The following is a 22,234-nucleotide window of genomic DNA, read 5'->3' as shown; positions in this document are numbered from 1 at the left end:
CGTGACAGTGTGTGTGTGCATATGAGGACGGAGTGAGTGCAGGTGTGGCTGGATTTATTTGGAGGTTATTGCTCATGTCTTATTCGGCACAAATGTTTCCATATTCACAATGTATTTGAATGTCCAACTATTATTTATCATGTAAACTAGGCTTGTACTTTACACACATTCGCATATAGATGGAAAAGGTCATCGTCTTCACATGAGCAAAAACATCCTTGGCATAACAGCAGAGTGGACCAGTATACTACGGTCTATTTAAACTGACCAGTGTAAACTTTTATGTTTGGTTGACTATTTTATTTTGATGATGAACAGACTGCGAAGGAAGTTTGAATTGTTAGAATATGTGGGATGTGTGCGGGTGAGGCGCCAGTGCGATTGACCAGCTGAGCTGAGATGACAATAAAATAAATACTTTTTTGGAGTAAAATATAATACGCAAAAGTGTTTACTTTTATTTGTGCACACTTAAAATAAAAACAGGAGATTTGTGCTCTTGTAAAATAAAGCAAACAAATAGAATGCGGGCTATCATCCTTTTCTTTCTGTGAACTTGTTTATGGAACGCTGCCACACTTCTGTTTTAAATCCATTATCTTAATTATTTACATCCGATATATTTTGCTTTTCTTTTTTATGAAAACAAATAGTTATTTTTATTTTAGGCCTATTACTTACATAGGCTTCACATTTTCCTTAAAGCATCCCATTTTGTCCCAGTTCTTGAAAGCCTGTGCCCTATTAGGTCCGTGCAGAAACTTGTGAACTATACTCGGCGTCACGTTTAGTGACATCATTGAATGCTCCGGGAAAACGTAACGTCAGTGTCGGTCACTCCGCCTTTTAATTGCTGTTTTGAATCCAGCAATTATTTATTTACAAATTATAAACTCTGATTATGCCAGTTGGACACGAATTTCCACAAATTCAATGCTATTTAGCCATTGTCTCTTTTCCTACATCCTTAACGTTTAACTCTCTAATTTCGCAGGTTTATTTTATTGTCTTTCACTCATAAACTCAAGGCAAATGAAAGACTTTGTGGAATGAATTAAGAATTCGATTCGTTCGATTTATTAATTTGTTCCCTCATTTCAGTTGAATCATGGGTCATTTTATGGAACAGAATTAATGAAACATGGACAGTTTCCGCAAATTAATAAATCCTAGAAACGAATTAACAAGGATTGAATAGCCTATAACCTATCTGTCCTGTGTACTGCAGCCCTGCAACGTGCACGATATGAAACAATTATCCGGGAAATTACTTCGTTAGCTACTACATTTCTATTGCTTTCAATTTCGAAGAACTTTGTGTTGTTTCTATTTTAGTTTACTTTTAAAGGTTAAATCACATGAAAAGATTAATTTGTACATTATGAATGAATGATGATGCATTTATATACCGTCAGTGTCACTTACAGCCTCTTGCAAGTGTTGAGTGTGTATGAGCCGCATGCAGCCCAAAATGAAAAAGGTTAATCAACCATTGATAACTTTTGATCGATTGCATCTCTTATCGACAAATAATCGATCATCAATTAATCGTTGATATGCCTAATGGTGTGGAGTAATCGCCAGCTTTATGATTGGCTCAAAGCAGACTTCTCTAACATGTCTTGACCTCGTACATTCTCGCACTGATTCTCTTATACTTCTTTCCCTCATAGCATCAAAACAGAAATGTATTGGCAATGTTGCAACTTCTCATCTTGGAAATTTGCAAGAACTGATTTCCCTGTATTTCTCTAGAGGACCTGTTCGTACATGATCTCTAAACTGTATTTTACCAGAAAATTGTACGAGCTCCTGTCTTTCAGTATAATATTATAATACATGTTATTATTAATGTGTTATTGAGCTTTTCAGCTTTGCTACTGAAAAGTCCTTTCCATTTATATCAGCAGTGAGATGGCAACAATTTTTTTTTTCAAATCATCGAGCTCACATCTTAAATATTAGCAGAGATATGATGCACATACACATAATCTCTCTCTCTCTCCTCTGGTCTCTCTTTGCTGGGAGTAGAGTAGAGTAATCCTTTGGAAAAACATCACAATTCAGGTTTGGCTTCATTCTTGTGTGGAACCACCTCTTTCATGTTTTAGGGTGCATTCTGTGAGCTGTTTTATTTTATAAGCAAAGGTAAAATTGGACCATGATGTTTTAGAACTTTGTTAACTTTAGAAATACACAACAGTGTCATTTATGTACACAAAACAGCACTTCTCTGTATGTTCTTTAAAACACACTCAATAAGCCTTTGCAACAGCACTTTAAAGACCCACAGAATAGATGAAGGAACTCGCTGTGCTCTCCGGATCCATACTAACCAGCCAGGACCCTCCCTTTAAGTTCAGAGTGCTTGAATACCACAGCTCCATGCGAAGACTCGAATCCAATGAATTGACATGCTGGTGGTAATCTGAGTAAAATGTTGTGCCGCCTTGGTTTTTGCTACAATAACACCCAGAGAAGCCCAATGTAAGATGGGGATGAATCACCATGAATCACTTTTCCCTACTTTAGACTTCATCTGAAACAATAAAGCCCTTGCATACCTCGTCCCACAGAAGAAAAGTTTCAAAAGAACATTTTCGATGAGGAAAGACTCTTTTGCAATACTTGTGTGTATTGCAGTTACCTAATTTTGAATAGTTTAGTGTGTGTGTGTGTGTGTCACCATTGTAGCTTCATAATATACTGATAATTTGCAGTTAAGGCATTCTAAATGGGTTTTAATTATGGCTTTTAAATATGATGTTGAACAGCTAAAATTATTAATGTAGTCTGCTTTGTGACTGCTCAGAAATCTGTTAACGCATAATGCCCGAACCCAGACTAAATTAAGCTTGATCCACCACAGACCCACTTTATATAAAGTATAAAGTTGTATTTGCTTTGTAAATACATTTATGCTACTTCTAAGCAGCATTTTGTGTGAAGACTGTATGTATAAAGACACTTAAATACTATTTAAGAAGCGCTTCTGTGCCATTGTGTACATTTGGCAGTAAATTATCATGTTACGGAGTTTAGATGGTAGTTTACTGCGTTGGTTCAAGAGACCTTTGGTTTAATTCTCACATGAGTGTCAAATGTGGCAGCTGATTTCAACATTACCTGCCTGCTACATAGGGGTTTGAGAGCACAGGACGCTGCCATTGACACAACACAGCTCACTCTGTTGGCCATGGCTCACGTCACACAGCACACACAACACACTGGGCTTTTTGTGTCCTAATTGCAGCTCATTAGAATCTCCTGAGAGATTTGTGTATCATTAACAGCTGCTTCCGGCCCCAAGCAAAAATAAAAATCTCTCACAGTTCTCCTCTTATACTTTCTGATTTATATATATATATACACAAAATATCCCTATCAGAATCTTCTCACAGATTTTTCTTACAACAGTAGTTCACTATAATCATGCCTTTTAAGCTCCAAAAATGAGCTTTGGTAGATGGAAAAATTAATAATTTATTTAATTTTGGGTCTGTTAAAAGCTACTGTAAGATTTGGACTATGGAGTACAAGTCGTAAAGACTATTGTTTTGCTTTTGGGAGCTTGAAAGCTTTCAATATGCACTTTAATTTTATGGGAAACACTTAACAGAAAAGGTAATTTTTTCACAATTTTACTGCAATAGAACTTAGTGAGGCTAGACACCATATAGATGGATGGACACGAGTCTGTTAAACTGATAGACTATGGCCTTTTTACATTGGTATGTATTAGTAATGTAAACTTCAAAACTCACAATTTTCATAAATTTTATGTGTTTTTGGTACACTCTAAAAAAGGCTGGGTTGCTTCAACAGTTGGTTTGAAACAGCCCAGCATTTTTTAGAGTGTAACACTTTATTTTAAGGACCAAGTAACTAGTTGCTTATTAGCATGTATACTGAATTACTAGCATATTGACTGATAATTATTACTAATAAAGCACATATCAATGCCCTATTCTGCATGACTATATTTTAGATCTTTTAATCTCTTTACCCCATTCCTAAATATAACAACTACCTTACTAACCATTAATGAGCTGCAAATTAGGAGTTTGTTCAGGGAAAACTATCAGTTAATAATGAATATGTGTTCCCTGGCCTATTCTAAAGTGTTACCATTTTTTTATCTACAACATTTTTTTTTTTTTAGAAAGATGTTTTTTGTTTGTAAGTCGAGTCACATTTATTTATATAGCACTTTATACAATACAGATTGTTTCAAAGCAGCTTTACACCATAAACAAGGAAATAACAGCATTAACATTGACACGTTCTTCAGTTATAAAAAAAATACAATTACAGGTGTAAAATGGCTCTAAAAAGTCACTAGTGTAATTATTCAACTCAGTTTAGTTGAATGTTGATTCAATTTAGTCCAATAACAGTACAATCCATTGAACACACTGTACTTCTGTCCCTCATTCCTGTCAAACATTAAAAAATGGCGTTCACTGACTCACGGCAGAGATAATTTTAGGATAAACTGTTCCTTTAAGAGCAAGGAAAGTTTTATTCTGTTGCCAGTTATATGGCCAATCAAGTCTTCTATGTCTAAGTGAGTGATTCTGTTTTCCTTTGTATCTCTCTTCTTTTTATGTATTCACTCACCCTCTCTCACTATGCCTTTATTTTTCTCTTCTCTCTCGGTTTCTTTGAGGCTTGGTATGGGTCTAATGGCTGTGTGGAGGGAGTGAGGATGATGTCATGGTTTTCTTTCATTTTTTTTCTTACCTTTTTTAGTCATAGAAACTGCTGAGGGTGGGGCATACTGACAACACGCACTAGTTGTTAACATCCCCCTCATTTTTGACCAACTTTAGCCAAACTAAGGCATACAGCTGGTAATGCTTCATAAATTAAGATGTAAGATATCAGATATGCCTCATCCACAAGCACCACTGATATAATGGGTTGCTGGAAAAAGGACAAAACTGTGGTAAAATGGCCAGTTTAAAGTTTGCTTAGTCAGAGCTCTTGGCTCCAAATGTAGGAACGCCTCTTGAGTTTAAGACGAATGCAATGACACAGTTAAGGCCCATAGTAAAACGGCAAGCACTCAGGAAAAGATTAATGCATTTTATTTTCTGAGAGATTCTTTATTTTTCTAGCTATTACATTAAAATTTCCTTTAAAAATGAAGTGATTAGATGTTAAAGGGGTCATCTAATGTTGCTAAAAAGAACATTATTTTGTATATTTGGTGTAATGAAATGTGTTTTAGGTTTAAGGTAAAAAAAAAAAAAAAACCTTATTTTCAACATACTGTACATTTATTGTTTCTCCTCTATGCCCCACCTTTCTGAAATGCGTTAATTTTTTTTACAAAGCTCATCGTTCTGAAAAGCGAGGTGTGCTCTGATTGGCCAGCTATCCAGTGTGTTGTGAATGGCTGAATACCTCAAGCGTGTGATGGAAATGTTACGTCCCTTAACATACTGTGATGCTGTCCCTGCATTACCAGACAAATCCAATAAAACCCATTATACATTATACAGTGGGGACATAATTACTGATTATAATGACTTGTACTGTGTTTTACACGTTGAGTTGCGTATGCATATGCCCACTGTGTAAACAAAACCATGTCTGAGAGAAACAACAAACAACAAGTGCTACTCTACACTGCTCAAAACTCATGTTTGAATCATCAGTGGCAAATACTTTACATATGAAAACGTACTTACAGGCTGTGAGTCAGAAGCGGCAGACTGTCCTTGCAAAGTTGGAATTGCCCCACTTTATAGAAACAGACACTGGCGCACTTAGTGTTGTTTTTGGTGCCCTGTTTTAATTTTAGTTTGTCTAGTCTTTGTGTGAAGCTGTCATTTTAGATTTTATTAAAATTTTTAGTCATGTTCATACTCTTTTTAGTCTAGTCAAGTGTGTCAACTAAAAGTCTGAGCATTTTAGTATTATTTAATTATCCATGACTATTTAGTCTAGTTTTAGTCTGCGAAAATTTTCTTTTAGTCTGTTTTTAGTAATGCAATTTTATTTAACCCAGTCGATATAGTACAAGTACCTAGAAGTATAGACGAACCAAATTTTTCAAAGGTAATCTTATTATATTATTGTTCCCTTATAGACTCAAGAATACATCCATCCCAGACACGGAAGATGCTCTGATTTAAATTTACAACATTTATTTTACCAACCAAACATGTTAGAAGTACACACCAATAAATAAAAAAATAAAAAAATCAGCTCATTTGTACTCATGGATTTATACTCAACGTGTCCGCAAGTTCGCTTTGGTGAGCGCAGAAAATATGACGTCATTGCGGTGTTCCTGGAAGCTCGCTTTGAGTGCGTGCAAACTCATTTCGCGTGGGGGCGTGCACGGCATTTTTTGTCATTTTCCGCACAGCTCCGCATCCGAACATGCATGAGTTCAGGGCGATTCTAGCCAAACACCTCTGTGCTGGCGCTTGTGTGAAACAGAAGCAGTTTAATGTGAAGTTCAAACTCTGTCAGGTGCTTTTTCATGGAAAACTGCTTTTTTTGTTTATTTTTTAATTTTTTATGTTTGAATAGTTTGTCCAAGGCTTCTCATTTGAAGTACGTTTTATTTTTATTGTATAAAATAGAATAAGAATTAATTTAGATATTAATTATACATAGGGCTGCATGATAAATCGCATGTGATTATTTAATGCGCATCTTGTCAGTAAAGCCTGACAAGCTGCGCAGAACATGATTGTGGTTTTGCGCAGCTTGTTAGTGAACAACGGCTCTGTGTAGTTAATTCTGCTCCATGTGAAAGCGCGCAGGTGATGGAGATTTACCACTGATTACAAAACCGGCTTTACTGACAAGATGCGCATTAAATACTGCATGCAATTCATCGTGCAGCCCTAGTTATACACTATTTGCTTACAGTAGTCTTGTGTTTGATGCGAAATACAGGAAAAAGTTTAAGATTGTTTTAAGTTTGTACATAAAGAAATAATTAATTCCTCAACTCATTCATCACAAGACTTGTACTGGCAAATGACTTCTCACCGGTGATTCCCGATGGTTTTGGAGGACAATTATTCCTCGTCACTCCCCTGTCGTTGCAAAGAATAGTACAATGGTGAATGCAGCAAATTTAAAAGCCTCGTCCATTTGGGAAAGTGCGCTGGCTGTCAGCGGAGCCAGGTGAAAGTATAAATCCCACTTAACTCTTTGTTTGTTGTCGTCTTCTAAATAATGCCGTGAGTGGGGCTTGAGGAAGTGATGTTGCCTGCATCTGTGCAGTGCGACCTGATGCAGCCCCCGAAGTAAGACACCGGAAACAGAAGTACTGCAGAATAATAACGTGACTAACATTTTGTTTGTCTCGTTTTGGTCAACGAAAATTAAGAGACATTTTAGCATATATATATATATTTTTTTGTAAACCACATTTAGTCGCGTATTGCATTATACAATTAATTATAGTCATCGTCACATGACCAGCATTTACATTGGGTCTTGTCTCGTTTTCTTTTAAATTTTCATTTTTCAATTTTCTTTGACGAAAGCAACACTACCGGCATTGTTGGCTACTCTCACAGGAAACAGTCCTTGTCCTCCGAAAAATGCGCTGCACACATCTGAATATTTGGTTTGAACTGTTCTGGAACAGTGTTGTAAATACAACTTAACCTCTGATTTCTAGTTGTGTCCTCACTTGGAAGGCCAAACAAACAACGAAACAGCGTCTCCACAACATGGTGCCAGTGGCAACAGCAAGAATAAAACTTATTCCTTCTTTCTTTGCGTGAATATTTGGGCGGTGTTATGCAAATATTCCCACATCTGCTTTGGGGGTGGAAGATGGCAGATGAGGGGTGTGCTTGGGGAAACTAGGTATTCTCTTAGCTGCTTCATTTAGTGACGCTTGTGTCACAGAAATTACACACATCACCTTTATATAATATAATATAGAAAATTGGAATTACATTATATGAATTGTTAAAAATATACGTGTTGTTTTTTATGTGCATTTTTGTTTTATTGTATGTTATTTATTTAAAAAAAAGTTTAATGATGTAGCCTGTTTTAAAACAGACAGTTCCATACAAGAACACCATGGAGGCAATCTTAAATGTTTCATAGCGGACCATTTTAAAGTGAAAAACTTAATTATGTGTAGATAAAGTTGAAAATGTAAAATATATTAATGTGATATGTTTGTGGCAACCTAATTACATTTTTTTATTTTTTTATTTTTTTTTAAAGCATTTATGATGTCTGACTCAAGGTTAAATGTCAACCCTGTTATCTGTCTGGAAGTATCCTAGCATGGATTCAAATAGTTTAATTTAGCCTCTGAGTTTTAAAGTCTGCTGTTCATTTTGCTTTATTATGCCATCTTTAAGTTAAAGAGCAGTTTTGAAATCTACTCCATACTTTTTTTTTTTCAATGTTCAGGGTATAAATGCACAAACATGCCCACAGAGTTTGCGTTTGCCTATTTTTCATATATAATTATGTCCATCTAAAGCACACACACTGGGTGGATGTTTTTGGTGTACAAATAAATGAAATTTCCATGCACCAAACACACACACACATGCTCACAGAGTAAACACAGCAATGGTGGGTGAATAAAGGTGCTTTTGTCCGGTGGGGGGCTGGGCCATCTGGAGCGCTCATGAATGTTCACTTCAGTCCGCTCAGACATCGCGCCTCCCTGTGTACTTTCACAGCTCCTCTAAAAGAGGACGGAGGCATGGGTGGGGTCGGGATTGGGCGGATGGAGACAGGGTGGGGCTTTCTCGCAGCCAGTGAGATCATTGGAACACTGCATGCATATGTGTGTCAGTGTGTGTGTCTTTTTCTGTCTGAAGCAGGCATGTAGTATTTGGACGGCCCTGGCTAGGCACTCAAACACCTCCGTCAGTCTCTGTTCTGAGAGCGCGAGGCAAACTCTGTCATCTGCTGCCTTCAGCACCTTCAAGAAACATCCAGCACATTGTGTCACAGGGTTTCTTACAGTACCAGCAGCTGTAATTTGTATGGTCCTGGTGTTTTTTGGGTTGGTAGTTCATTTCAACAGGCTTCTGTGGGTTCTGCTGTGACGGGGTTGTTACACACAAAAGGTTTAGAAAGTGTGTCCTAACTGCAGTCTCTCTCTGTTTGTCTGTCACAGTCGTCTGGAGGTGCGGTGGAGAATGACCCGCTCGGGGCTCTTCCTCCAGGCTGGGGTAAGTCCTCATTCATGCTTAACCTTCAGCTCAGGTGTCTTTTATGAGGTCACTGTGAGTTTGATGTTAACTTTAGGGGTAGAAGAGGCCTATAATCTTTATATTTAAAACTACATCTACTGATAAATAGTAGAATTTGGTGGCTCGCTACAATAAAATAAACCTAGCACCCAGCAGCATATAAGCTGTGTGATCGCAAGGCGTTGAACAAAGATGAAACAGAGATGAAAGTAAATTTTGCCTACAAAGCAGCTATGCACATCCATGTAGTAGAAAGGGTTAATAAAATTAACCTCAACAGGGTGATCAGGACCCCAAAGTGAGTCTGTTCGATCATTATCCCAATTATTAATCAATACGTAACTAGCCATGAAATATAGTTTGGAGGTGAAATTGATGCTTGTGACTGTGGAGTGATACAAGAGACGGGGTGCAGGAATATGGTTCATAGGGACAGAACATTTTGTGTTTCAGTATAGGAAGGCATGAAATAAATAACTTTAATTATTACATTTATTACGGCATATGCTTTTATTGTCAACTAATTAAAACCCACATATTAATATCATTTATTGGACACTTAAAATCTAAAATGTGTGTATGTATTCATATAAGATCAAGAAATATTGGTTGAAGAGAAGTCATATTTAAATGTTTCTTTCTGTTAAAAACTAGAAGTTCAGTACATCGAGTAGTATAACATTGCAAAATGAAGGGGGGAAATCTCTGTGATTAGAGGGTTAAAAAGGGAAAAAAACAATCTGAAAAAAGAGAGTGTTGTGTGAGCAGTAATGTGAGGGCTACTGTGTGCTCCACAAACGACTTTTAATGAAAACAAGATGTTAGATGTGGAGTGAATGAGGGGGTTCTTACAGAGGGCTGCTCTTTCTGTGTGGAAAGGCAATTGGCCAGCAGATTTTCTCTTCTCTTTTTCGATCTTTAAATCGTTAAGGGTTCTTTCTGTCTGTTAAACCCAGTTGAAAAGTGAAATTCGGGAAGGTACTGTATGTTGGAGCAGGCACTAGTGAGATTTCAGTCAGATTTCAGTCAGCTCTGTCAGATTTGACACTCTTTTACCCATCAGCCTGTAGAGAGAAAAAAAAACCTAACAACAGAGGATCACTTTAAATTTGATGTTTTTCAATATCCGTGATTAACATCAATTGAAAAAAGAGCACTACAGTAAATTTGTTTAAAAATAAAAAGAATAATGTAGCTGTGTATGTGTTGTAATGCATTTCTGACCATTCTCCAAATAATATGTATGCTGAGAATGTTACTATTTTTTTTCTTTCTCTCAGAGAAACGTCAGGACAACGGAAGAGTGTACTATGTCAATCACAACACTCGAACGACGCAGTGGGAGGACCCTCGAACCCAAGGGTAATCATGTCCTCCTGTCATGTGACCCGTGCCGCCCACAGCAAATGAGCTGCAGATTCAAGTGGAGTTTGTTAGAGCGCTCTCTGTGTGTGTGTTTCTTGTTTAAGCGTCAGTTTACCAATGTGTGGGAAGTTACTTTGAAACTGCAAAGCTATGAGCTGCTCATACTTGAGCTAGAGTTGAGCTACCCTTTTCAGAATATAGCTGGCAACATTACAAGTTACTTGCTAACAGCATTATAGCTACATGCAGTATGTGACTCAAGTCAAGCAGTGTTTTTCATCTGGCACACATGACCTGTCTCAAATATAACACATTATTTTCATCTGGAGCTGAAAAATGTCATGCCATGTAATGAGCCAAAAACCGCTTTAGTGCAGCTTGTTGGAAAAGGGGGCAAGAGTTGGCTAAAATTGGCAGTTATAATCTGATTGGCTGATTGGCCTGCTACCCCAGAATGCATGTTTCCCTGCCCACATGGAAACAAAGTCCTGTTTGCTGTCAAAATAAGCTCTTCTGAGGAAGTCTAAGTTTGTCTTCAAGTACACTTTCTGATGTCAGGTTTGCCCACTCCTAAATATCGCCTAACAAATGAACTGCCCTTTTTATGCCCAGCTCTGTAAAACTACTTTGAAATCTGATTCATTTTTAAGATGCTTTAGTTGCTTTGTGTAGTTGCCTGCTCAACCAAAATGAATACCACACATTATCAAACTCATCCACTTAAGCTGCAAAACATTCTTTGTTTGCTCATTTTAATTTCAACATTTTTATTTGTTCTTTTGCGCTTTAGACTTTACTGAAATTTAAACTCATGTAATGAAATGTTAAGCGTCCAGCAGGGTGCGCTGCTCTCACTGCCCTCCTCCGTTTGCAGGATGATCCAGGAGCCGCCCCTGCTGCCCGGCTGGGAGATGAAGTACACCGCAGAGGGGGTGCGATACTTTGTGGACCACAATTCTCGCACTACCACCTTTAAAGACCCTCGGCCAGGCTTTGAGTCAGGGTAAATACCATCACACGCTATAGCTCGGACTGCATGCTCTGATTGTATGTGAAGACAGAAGCTGTTCATTCACTGCAAACAGAGAAACAGACAGATACAGTAGATCAAGAACCTGAACTCTCCAGTTTGTGGAAGGTTCAAACCCACTAGAGTTTGTCAGTATCTACACCACAGATGTCTGATGCAGTGCAGGTGCACTATGACACATGCTAAAGCTTAAAATTCATATATATATATATATTTTAGTGGTGGGCCGCTATCGGCGTTAACGTGCTGGGTTAACGTGAGACTCTTATCGGGCGATAAAAAAAAATATCGCCGTTAATCAATTCTCAAAGTTGGGTTGGGAGCTGGGTCTATACTAAGCAAGCTGTGATGACTTTCACCTTGATATTTTATATAACCGACTGGCTGAGGCCAGCCTAAAAAGATGCTCAGGACAGTTGACGGGCCACTGCTGCGCATCGTCACGAAAGCTTATCTTTTTCACGTGTTTTTAAGCCTTACCGCTTGTCGATTTAAACATTAAAGCATCCAAACACAAGACTCGGAAAAGCTGAACAGAGCTGGTTACTCGCGCTGTGTTCGGTGCGCACGAGAGAGAGAGAGAGAGAGAGAGAGAGAGAGAGCCGCGTATCACGGACAGCGACACTGGACCGAGCTATCTTCTGTGAAGTTCTCCTCAAAGTCCCTCCAGCACCTGAACGAACAAATACAAATCGCAGTTTGAACAAACAAAAAGATGTGAAAGAGCCCAATTCAGTACTTGCGGTGTTCAGGTGTTCAGGGCTCACGCAGAGAAAGGCGTCTCAAAACACTTGAACATCGAATTTGCTTATGTTTGCTCTTGTGCCGACAAATACATACAAAATATGTCAAAATATCCACCTTGGAAATTATGCTCGAAAACACTGTCAGTTATTTCTTAAGTGAAAGTAAACAGTTCAGGAAAAAAATGGGATGTGAATTATATTGGATGCGTTCATCGTCTCTTAAAGTGACCGCGCCTAATTTAGCTACTGGCTGCTGTAATGTTAATCCAAGAAAATGAAAATGAAAATCACTCACTGCTCTTGACTGAATTACTTTGTAGTTTTAACAGTCAAACCTAATTATTCAGACACCAGATATAATTTTTGATATATAGCAAAAGTGTAATAATGTGAGAAATGTTGAAGGTGTCTGAATAAATGTAGGTTTGATTGTATATTTCATTTTTACATTGAAGACTATCCAGTGCTATTTTACATTTAATTATTTGGTTTCTGTACTTTGACACCTACAAACTTGAAAAAAACTTAAACATTGTGTAAATAGCACAAATAAATAAAAATAAACGAACATACAAATTAAACAATTTCAAACAGGGCCCACTGGTACAACCTTCACCGGGTCCCCGCTGACCCCAGCTGACCCCAGCTGACCCTGCTGACCCCCGCTGACCCCCGCTGACCCCTGCTCATGCCTGTTTCACACATACTCCGTCTGCAGTGCGTCTGCAGTCTGTGTATGTTACGGATGTGGTGCAGCACGGACTCGATGTGCTTCCACACAGGACGCGTTTGCAGTCTGCTCCTCGGTACGTAAACGATCGCTGCACTGCTGCAGACACACCGCTCCTGGAACGCAACTGGAGTCCGTTAACATGGGTGCGTAAAAAAATACGCACTGCAGACGGAGTATGTGTGAAACGGGCGTAAGGTTGTTTGCACCTTGTGCAATGTGGAATTAGTTTACAGCTTTCTCAAGCACTTTGTGATGCATTTTGGAAACAGGAGATGAGCCGCTTTTCTAATGCACCACCTAGGTTGATAAACCCCTTCTCAAAGACGTACTGTTTGTCAATTTTATTTGGGTAACACACATATTCTGAATGCCTTCAGCAGAATTTGAATGAGCCATTTTAATTTCAAGATCACAGTGAGATTAATCTAGATTAAAAAAATTAATCTATGCCCACCACTAATATATATATACAGTACAGACCAAAAGTTTGGAAACATTACTATTTTTAATGTTTTTGAAAGAAGTTTCTTCTGCTCATCAAGCCTGCATTTATTTGATCAAAAATACAGAAAAAAAATGTAATATTGTGATATATTATTACAATTTAAAATAATTGTTTTTAAATGTATTATACTTTAAATTATCATTTATTTCTGTGATGCAAAGCTGAATTTTTAGGATCATTATCACATGATCCTTTAGAAATCATTCTAATATGATGATTCATTATCAAAGTTGGAAACAGTTCTGCTGCTTAATATTTTTTCAGAACATGTGATACTTTTTTAGGATACTTTGATGAATAAAAAGTAAAAAAAAAAGAAGCTATGTTTTTAAAATATAAATATGTTGTAATAACAATATACACTACTGGTCAGTAATTTGGGGTCAGTAATTTTTTTTTTCTTTTTTTTTTTTTTTTTTTTTAAATAAAATCAATACTTTTATTCAGCAAGGATGTGTTAAATTGATAAAAAGTGATAGTAAAGAAAATATATTATTAGAATATATATTATTATAATTCTTTTTTTATTTTGAATAAATGCAGTTCTTTTTAACCTTTTATTGATCAAATATATTAGACAGCAGAACGGTTTCCAACACTCATAATAAATCAGAATATTAGAATGATTTCTAAATGATCATGTGATAGACTGGATGTTACATGTTACATTTATATATATATATATATATATATATATATAAAAAATCATTATAAATAATTCTAATATGCTGATTTGGCGCAAAATTTATCATTATTAATTATTATTGGTGCTCTGTTATTAATAATTGTTGTTAGTATCAATGTAAAAAAATGTTTTGCTTAATGTTTTTGTGGAAACCATGATATTTTTTATTGTTCAGATGAATATAAATGTAAAAAGAACAACATTTTTTAATAAATCTTTTGTAACATAATAAATGTCTTTACTGTCACTTTTAAACCATTTCATACGCCCTCGCTGAAAACAAAATATTATTTTCTTTTTGTCTTACCTCAAACGGTTCCCACAAAATATTACTCAGCGAAAACTGTTTTCCACATTGATAATAACCAGAAATGTTTCTTGAGCAGCAAATCAGATCATTAGAATGATTTCTGAAGATCATGTGACACTGAAGACTGTATTACTGATTGTACTGTATTTTTGATCAAATTAATGCAGCCTTCTTGAGCAGAAGAGACTTTTTCAAAAACATTAAATAATCTTAATTATTCCAAACCGGTAATGTATAATTTGTTTATACTGTATATCCTCATAGAGAATATTAGTGCTCTTTTTTCTTTGTTTCTCTCAAGATCTCCTTTGTTTCCTTCATACATCGTTTTGTCTTAAATGCTTCATTCTTCTGAGTTTTCCTCTCTCTAAAGTGAACTGTCTTGTGCTTGATAACAGCTGTGCAGCTCAACACAAGACAGCCTGTAAATTACAATGCTTCCTCTGATCTGAATCCCACTCTGTCTTCAGTGATGTGTCACTTTGACCTGTTTATGGAAGTTGTGTCATGGCTGACTTTATTCTGCCGTTTGTAAAGTTGAGTTTGTCCTGTTTTCATTGCTCATGTCCGGGGAAGAGCTTATGTTGATCTGACGTCTGTGTCAGCGTCTGAAGCGTCACACTGATGGAATAAATGACTTCAGAGTGTCCTCATAGTGCTTTGGCTTTATTTTCTCTGTCTCCCTGTTTAGCTCAAGACAGGGTGGATCTCCGGGTGCGTACGACCGCAGCTTCAGGTGGAAATATCACCAGTTCCGCTTCTTGTGTCACGTGAGTTGTTCATGTCTTGAGCTAGCGCACCATTTTTGTGATTTAGCATCAGTAAATTAAAGTATGCTCTCCTCATTTTTGTCTTTTAATGCAGTCCAACGCGCTGCCCAGTCATGTGAAGATCTCTGTATCCCGACAGACTCTATTTGAGGACTCATTTCAGCAGGTGAGTATACTATACCAGTTAAATACGGATGCGGTGTAGAGCTGCTCAACTTCTGTCCATTGACGTTTGCATTATAATCACCAAAGCTGTTTTACCAATGTTATTTTATGGAAAATGATCAAACAATATTTATCTTTAATGTAAACTGATAATATATTATCAGCAAACCAAATTGATCTCCAAATCATGGATGTCTTAATTCAAAGCCAGTTCACAGCAAAGATGATAACTATACCGACAATCAGGACAATCAATTAGGAAAACATTGACAGCCAATCAGAATCCACATGCCTTTAAAGAGATTGAGCAGTCAACGCGGCAAATGACAAAACTGAGAATAAACAATGATATTGTCCTCTAGTGTGGATGGTAATATAGTTGTAGTTAAAGCTGTCTCTTTATAGCTGTCATTCCTGGTGTGAACAGGCCTTTAGGGCCTTGACCTCCTGAGGTGGACAAGCAATATTTCTGAACAACACTTCTAATAAAACTTGATAATGAAAGTGCCATCGTGTTTCCGCTCAGATCATGAACATGAAGCCGTATGACCTCCGGCGGAGGCTCTACATCATCATGAGAGGAGAGGAGGGACTGGATTACGGAGGAATAGCCAGGCAAGTTCAGTTTGAGCACCTGTGGCGTCTCACTGTTGGTCATCCTCATGTCCCTGCTCATGTGCTGAGTGTTTCTTGTTTGGGGGAGGCTTCGGTGTATCTCTGCTTGTTGGTGTCTGGACCTCATAGTTGTCTTCCTGTGTCTGTGTCTGTCTCCTGTGTCCTGTCAGTGGTTTTACCCTATGGTAGGTTACGTCATGCTGTTCTACCACAGGGTAGAACCACGGACCGGATGTCTGGAGGTGTCTGCGTCGTCCTGTGGTGTGACAAAACCACCCCCACCCCCCAATTATGGTCCCCATTTTGCCCCTGACCTTCTGTCCAAACAGCCCTGGGGTCAAAGATCAGGGTTTGGGTTCTGTTGTACTGTTTATGATTTAATGTGTGTGTGTGTGTGTGTGTGTGTGTGTGTGTGTTTGTGCTGTTGAACCTGTCTTCATCTTCATCACTTTATGTGGCACAGTTCTTTACATAATAATTTCACTTCATTTCAGTTTATAGCTATAATCCTTACTTCAATAGAAGTGAGCACTGTCCATCAAATTGTCTTTCATTTTTAATAATTGTTAAATGTTTTGATTGCATTATTTGTCATAATTTTCCATTCAATTTTAGTTTTATTCACTTGTTTTATTCTACAAAAGTTAAATTTTCTGTAAATGTGTTTTCTTTTGTTAGCTTCCCTCACAAGTGGCTCACTTTCTTTACAAAACTCAAATTTGTAAAAGCACCACACTTTTTTAATGAATGGTTTGAAGTGGATATTGACGGAAAAGCAGCCAAAATGAGCATAGCAGCATACACAGAAATGTTGTGCTTTTTGTAAACAATAGTGTGTTTTAAAATATTCCCAGGATGCACCTCGTGAAGACAAATGTACAGAGTGTGTAGAGCTGAATGTGGGTCATTTGATAAATTTTTTAAAATCACTTTACAGCTGTTCTAAAATGTGGGAGATAATATAATAATAATATAAATAAAAATACATAGTGAGAAAGTTCTGACAGTGTAAATTAAATAATTCCACATGGGTGTTTCCTTTGCCACTGTTCACATTGTTAACGTGAGGTTTCTATTCTTTTCTTCTATTCTTCTTCTCTTTTAGAAAGAAAGCAACACTCTGTATAAGGCTTCTGTCAGGCCATTCGAATGTTCCCTTTACCGAATACTTTCATAAATCATCCCTAATTTATACTAATAAACTCTTTAGTCTTGCGTAATTTGTGACTCAGTGTATGTACGGTGCTCTTTAGCTAGTGTTGTTATATTACTGATGTTATGTTTTGTATCTCTGTCTGTAGGGAGTGGTTTTTCCTGCTTTCTCATGAGGTGTTGAACCCCATGTACTGTCTGTTTGAGTATGCCGGTAAAAACAACTACTGTCTACAGATTAACCCTGCTTCTTCCATCAACCCCGACCACCTGACCTACTTCCGCTTCATCGGCCGCTTCATTGCCATGGTGAGAATGCCATGTAGTCATGTGGACTAGTAGTTTCACCCTTAAATTAAATGAAACTCTGCTCTCTTTTAGACTGTATTTCTGGGAGTGTGTGTGTGTGTGTGTGTGTGAACCTCATGGCATGAGAATGAAAGTGTTTTGATATAGTGACTGGTCTTATATTAAGACCTGGTCAAAAACAGTTAACCCTCTCAAAGATATTATGGAGATTCCCTATGCTGTGTGTGTGTTATTTCCCCCAGCCCTTGTGTTTCTTCTGATTTGTGCTTGTTCTGAGTAGACTGTGTGACTCGGGGTGACTGTGTTTTTTTTGGAGATCATTCCCAGAGCTCTGTGCTGTTACATTAAACAGTTTGCTGGCCCATAACAACAAAATCACATTTCTATGTGTTTTCGAAGTCTGTATATAGAGAGAGAAAAATAAGCAACACAGTGTTAGATGATGTAACTCTAATTCACTAAACGGTTGTGCCACTTGAGACAGCATGCAGTGTTTTTATTTGTGCATCTTCAGTCCAGATAAATCAAGTGCTAAATGGATAATTATGTGATAGGTATCGCGAAGCTAGTCTAATGACACTTTAGGAAAGCACATAAAAATCAGGACAAAATTCATGATTTTGGGAAGGTCCATTTCATGTGCAAATTACTGTGAATTTAGACAGTAAATTTTTCATGTTTCATGATTTTAAGATTATGATCAGATGATTTGATCGGCAACATTTATTTTTCATTCGGATACATTCATAAGCTGGATACAAATGTCCAGTATTAGTTTCAAAACTGTTCCGGTAAGAATTTATTGTTTTTGATTTGTTCAGTCTCTTTAGTGTTATGTTGTTACACAAATAACTTGTAAGACAATGTTATGGTTTCCTTAAACTGTAATTACAGCCATTTCTGTTATTAAAACATTTATTTATGGTGACCATTAAAATGGGTTATAACAATACAGCAAAATTGCCCTATTTACTCTTGAAAATGAGCTTGATAGAGTTTAAAACCTCTAATAATAATAATGCTTATAACAGCCAGCAACTCGCCCTCCAGCCATGATGTCATTCTGTAACTGGAGCACTGATATCAGCGCATCTGTGAAATTGTGTTCTCGAAATGTATTTTAAAAAGTAGAAGTATGCAATGTGGACTTTAATGTGATATCGCTCATAAAATCTGCATTCATAATAAGGATAATAATAATAAGACTAATAATTTTAGAATAATAATTCTAAAAGTTTTAGAGACCATGTGACATTCCCAGAGGTATGTTAACTGACCTGTTTTTATGGAATGTTGCAGTGGTTATTACAAATTATTCATTCATGAAATTTTTTTTCCATTATTATAATAAAAAACAAAATGTATATGTGCCCTCATAATCTTAAACAAACATGAATGTGTCCCTCTGAGTGAAATCTCTTGATGATGTGTTTATCTGCACAAAGACAGGGCAATAAGGTTATTTAATAACCAAATTAGTTTTAATCCCTTCCCTTCAGTATCCTGTCATTTATCATACCAGGGAAGAAAAGACTGGAGGTGCGTCCCAAGTCACATACTAATGCACTATTCTATGCTGTAGTGTAAAAAGTGTGAGTAGTGCGTTCACACAGGAAATTCCCAAAAGAAAACGTGCACTTTAAATACACGGATGATGCACTTAAATAACCAAAGGATGAAGTGTGGGAGGTCAGACACTTCATTCACTCAACTGACTCCGTTCATGAATAACAAAATAACCTTACACAGTTCATACTCTACATGGTTGAGTACATACTAGAAGTGTGTAGTGCATCATTTAGGACCAAGCTTATAACTACCATTATTTGTATTATGACCTTTGACCTGTGATTGGCTGTCTGCAGGCACTGTATCATGGGAAGTTCATTGACACAGGCTTCACTCTACCCTTCTACAAGCGCATGCTTAACAAGAAACCCACCCTCAAAGACCTGGAGTCCATCGACCCTGAGTTTTACAACTCCATCATGTGGGTCAAGTGAGTATCAAGACTGCAGCTGCGTTCATGAGGATGTCAGAACCGTTCTGTGACAAACCCGTGACATTCATGCTGATGTGCGTTCACAGAGAGAATGATTTGGAAGAGTGCGGCGTGGAGCTGTACTTTGCTCAGGACATGGAGATTTTGGGCAAGGTGACGACACACCAGCTGAAGAACGATGGAGAAAATGAACTCGTCACACAGGACAACAAGGAGGAGTATATTAGGTACATCTGCCCCATGTTTAGATGATAACCATTTTACTGGCCAGTTAATCAGACTCCTTTATCCAAAGACGTGTAATAACACAAACTCTCCCTTAAAGATGAAGTGTGTATTTGTTACGTTAGAATACTTGTATTCTTAATATTCTCTTATTCTTGTATACTCCTGTTTACAAGTCTGTTCGAGAAACCTGTTTGAAAACAGTAATTTTGCAAATCTGCCACAATCAACCTGATCAGTTCAACTTTTTCCAATCTAAATCTTTTTTGTGTCATTTTAAAAAGGACTGTTCTTTTAACACATTGATTTTAAACCCATTTTCTCCATGTTTTTCCTGCAGTTTGCTCACTGATTGGCGCTTCACACGTGGGGTGGAGGAACAAACGAAAGCCTTCCTGGATGGCTTCAATGAAGTTGTACCTCTGGAGTGGTTGCGTTATTTTGATGAGAAAGAGCTAGAGGTGGGTGTTTTGGTATTTTTAGCAAGGAAAAAAACCCTCGTCTATACAGAGACACAAACACTAGCGGCATTACTGAGGGAACAGATTTAAATAACTCGGTTTAGGGCTCTGTGGGTAATTTTGGGCTTGTTTTAGGCGTATTGATGTTATCTTTATCAGATGGTTAATGGTGTGTGATTGTTTCCTGCTCCAGCTCATGTTGTGTGGGATGCAGGAAATTGATCTGAATGACTGGCAGAAGAGCACCATCTATCGGCATTATACCAAAAACAGCAAGCAGATCCACTGGTTCTGGCAGGTAATACATTCAGTCTCAGGTGTTTTCATGCACTCACAGCTACGCTCTTCCCCCTTTCTTTCTGTTTTTACCATGTATATTTCATTGTGTCACACAGGTGGTAAAGGAAATGGACAATGAAAAGAGAATTCGCCTGCTGCAGTTTGTCACAGGAACTTGTCGACTGCCGGTTGGAGGCTTTGCAGAACTGATAGGTAGAGTATCTGTTATCATGAACCACAGACACAACAGACTCATGACGTACTGCACAAAATGAAATCACTGCATGCTATCAAGATTGGGGAACAATAAATATATATATTTTTTTAAGTTCAAAGTGAGAAAATGCATGGTGTCTTTACACCTTGCAGCTTTGAGCTCTTGACATATGACCTGAGATCTCTCCTTACTGTACATATTCAATGTTGAAAAGTGTAAATAGTTTTAATGATTCATCTTTTAATGATCTTGTTGTTTAGGAAGTAACGGGCCACAAAAATTTTGCATAGACAGAGTGGGGAAGGAAACCTGGCTGCCTAGAAGTCACACCTGGTGAGACTCTAAATCTGAAAGACAATACGAAATAACTGTTTTCAGAGAAGTGTTATTGTGCTTATTTGTCCCTCCTGCCTTACGATTTCAGCTTCAATCGTCTGGATCTGCCACCCTATAAGAATCTGGAGCAGCTCCGAGAAAAACTTCTGTTTGCTATCGAGGAAACTGAGGGATTCGGACAAGAGTGACGAGACTAATTATATCTCGGCTCAATAATAAAACAGTTTCTTTTGGGTAGGCCATTAATGTGGACTGAATGAACAGGCTGTTGAAGAGAATAGCAGCAGATTTACAGTTCAGTCACTGGTCACTCTTTTATTTATTCACCCTCACGTCATTCCAAACCGATATGCTGTTATTTTTCTGTGCAGCTATGATTAGTTGTTATACAGAAAAGAGCTTCGTGACGATTCTTCAAACTTCAACGTTTGTGTTCCACAGAATAAATAACAGCATGCTTGTACATAATGACATGAGGATGAGCAAACAACAGCTTCATTTTTGGGATAAACTATACTTTAAACTGCAGAGCGAAGATGCTGATGGCAGCAGCAGCAGATAAATGATTTGTCTGGATGTTTTATTTCATTTGGTCACTTCAGAGAATGATTTCACCTTACATGCAGAGAAAACAATGCTGAAATTATGAAACACTTCACAGCATAATGTCATTAACCAGATTTCTAAATCAAATTAAAATAAATTCCCTGAACTGCCTAAATCAAAGTGTAATCAATCCTGATTTTCTAGTGTGAGGTGAAATTCTCCCTGCTTATAATGCAGCATCAAGTACAGAATTATTACTAGTATTGATAAAATAAACAGCGGCAAATCTTCAGTTGCAGATGTCATGGACAGCAGGTTTTATGTGTCATATCAGTGTGTGTATAAGGACTGGAAGACCACTGAGATAGAAAATAATTTTTAAAAAAGATTGATCAGACATGATTTGATTATTTTGTGACATGCCATGCTACACTGTATATAGTTGAAATAAAATCCAGTCATGGACTGTTAACACAATCTGTGGCTGAATAATGATGTTGACAAGTGATGATGTTTATGTTCACAGGCGTAACAGGGCGGGTCTTTAATTAATTGTTTAAAAGTTTAAAAATCACCT

At 37.4% G+C, this 22,234-nt stretch overlaps 1 protein-coding gene across 4 annotated transcripts in view; it reads left to right on the top strand.

Annotated features, from left to right (window-relative positions):
• The window catches only part of wwp2 (WW domain containing E3 ubiquitin protein ligase 2), a 47,613-nt gene extending 25,459 nt beyond the window's left edge, over positions 1 to 22,154 (top strand). The window contains exons 1-15 of one of the 4 annotated variants that reach the window (XM_059546736.1): positions 8,782 to 9,016; positions 9,131 to 9,185; positions 10,487 to 10,568; positions 11,446 to 11,574; positions 15,272 to 15,350; positions 15,445 to 15,516; positions 16,042 to 16,134; positions 17,436 to 17,591; positions 19,457 to 19,590; positions 19,680 to 19,820; positions 20,159 to 20,279; positions 20,473 to 20,577; positions 20,675 to 20,771; positions 21,036 to 21,108; positions 21,200 to 22,154. In XM_059546736.1, the coding sequence (XP_059402719.1) occupies positions 11,447 to 11,574; positions 15,272 to 15,350; positions 15,445 to 15,516; positions 16,042 to 16,134; positions 17,436 to 17,591; positions 19,457 to 19,590; positions 19,680 to 19,820; positions 20,159 to 20,279; positions 20,473 to 20,577; positions 20,675 to 20,771; positions 21,036 to 21,108; positions 21,200 to 21,299 (1,299 nt within the window). In that variant the 5' untranslated portion in view covers positions 8,782 to 9,016; positions 9,131 to 9,185; positions 10,487 to 10,568; position 11,446 and the 3' untranslated portion in view covers positions 21,300 to 22,154. Of the gene's footprint in view, positions 1 to 8,781; positions 9,017 to 9,130; positions 9,186 to 10,486; positions 10,569 to 11,445; positions 11,575 to 15,271; positions 15,351 to 15,444; positions 15,517 to 16,041; positions 16,135 to 17,431; positions 17,592 to 19,456; positions 19,591 to 19,679; positions 19,821 to 20,158; positions 20,280 to 20,472; positions 20,578 to 20,674; positions 20,772 to 21,035; positions 21,109 to 21,199 lie in introns of those variants that run through there. The other 3 variants (XM_059546733.1, XM_059546732.1, XM_059546734.1) reach the window with 3 other exon arrangements.
• Positions 22,155 to 22,234: the final 80 nt, after the last annotated feature.

The sequence above is a fragment of the Carassius carassius genome, chromosome 50 (genome assembly GCF_963082965.1).
Source record: "Carassius carassius chromosome 50, fCarCar2.1, whole genome shotgun sequence".
NCBI lineage: Eukaryota > Metazoa > Chordata > Actinopteri > Cypriniformes > Cyprinidae > Carassius > Carassius carassius.
The sequence above is the reverse complement of the archived record's forward strand: the minus strand, read 5'-3'. Positions and strand labels throughout refer to the sequence as shown.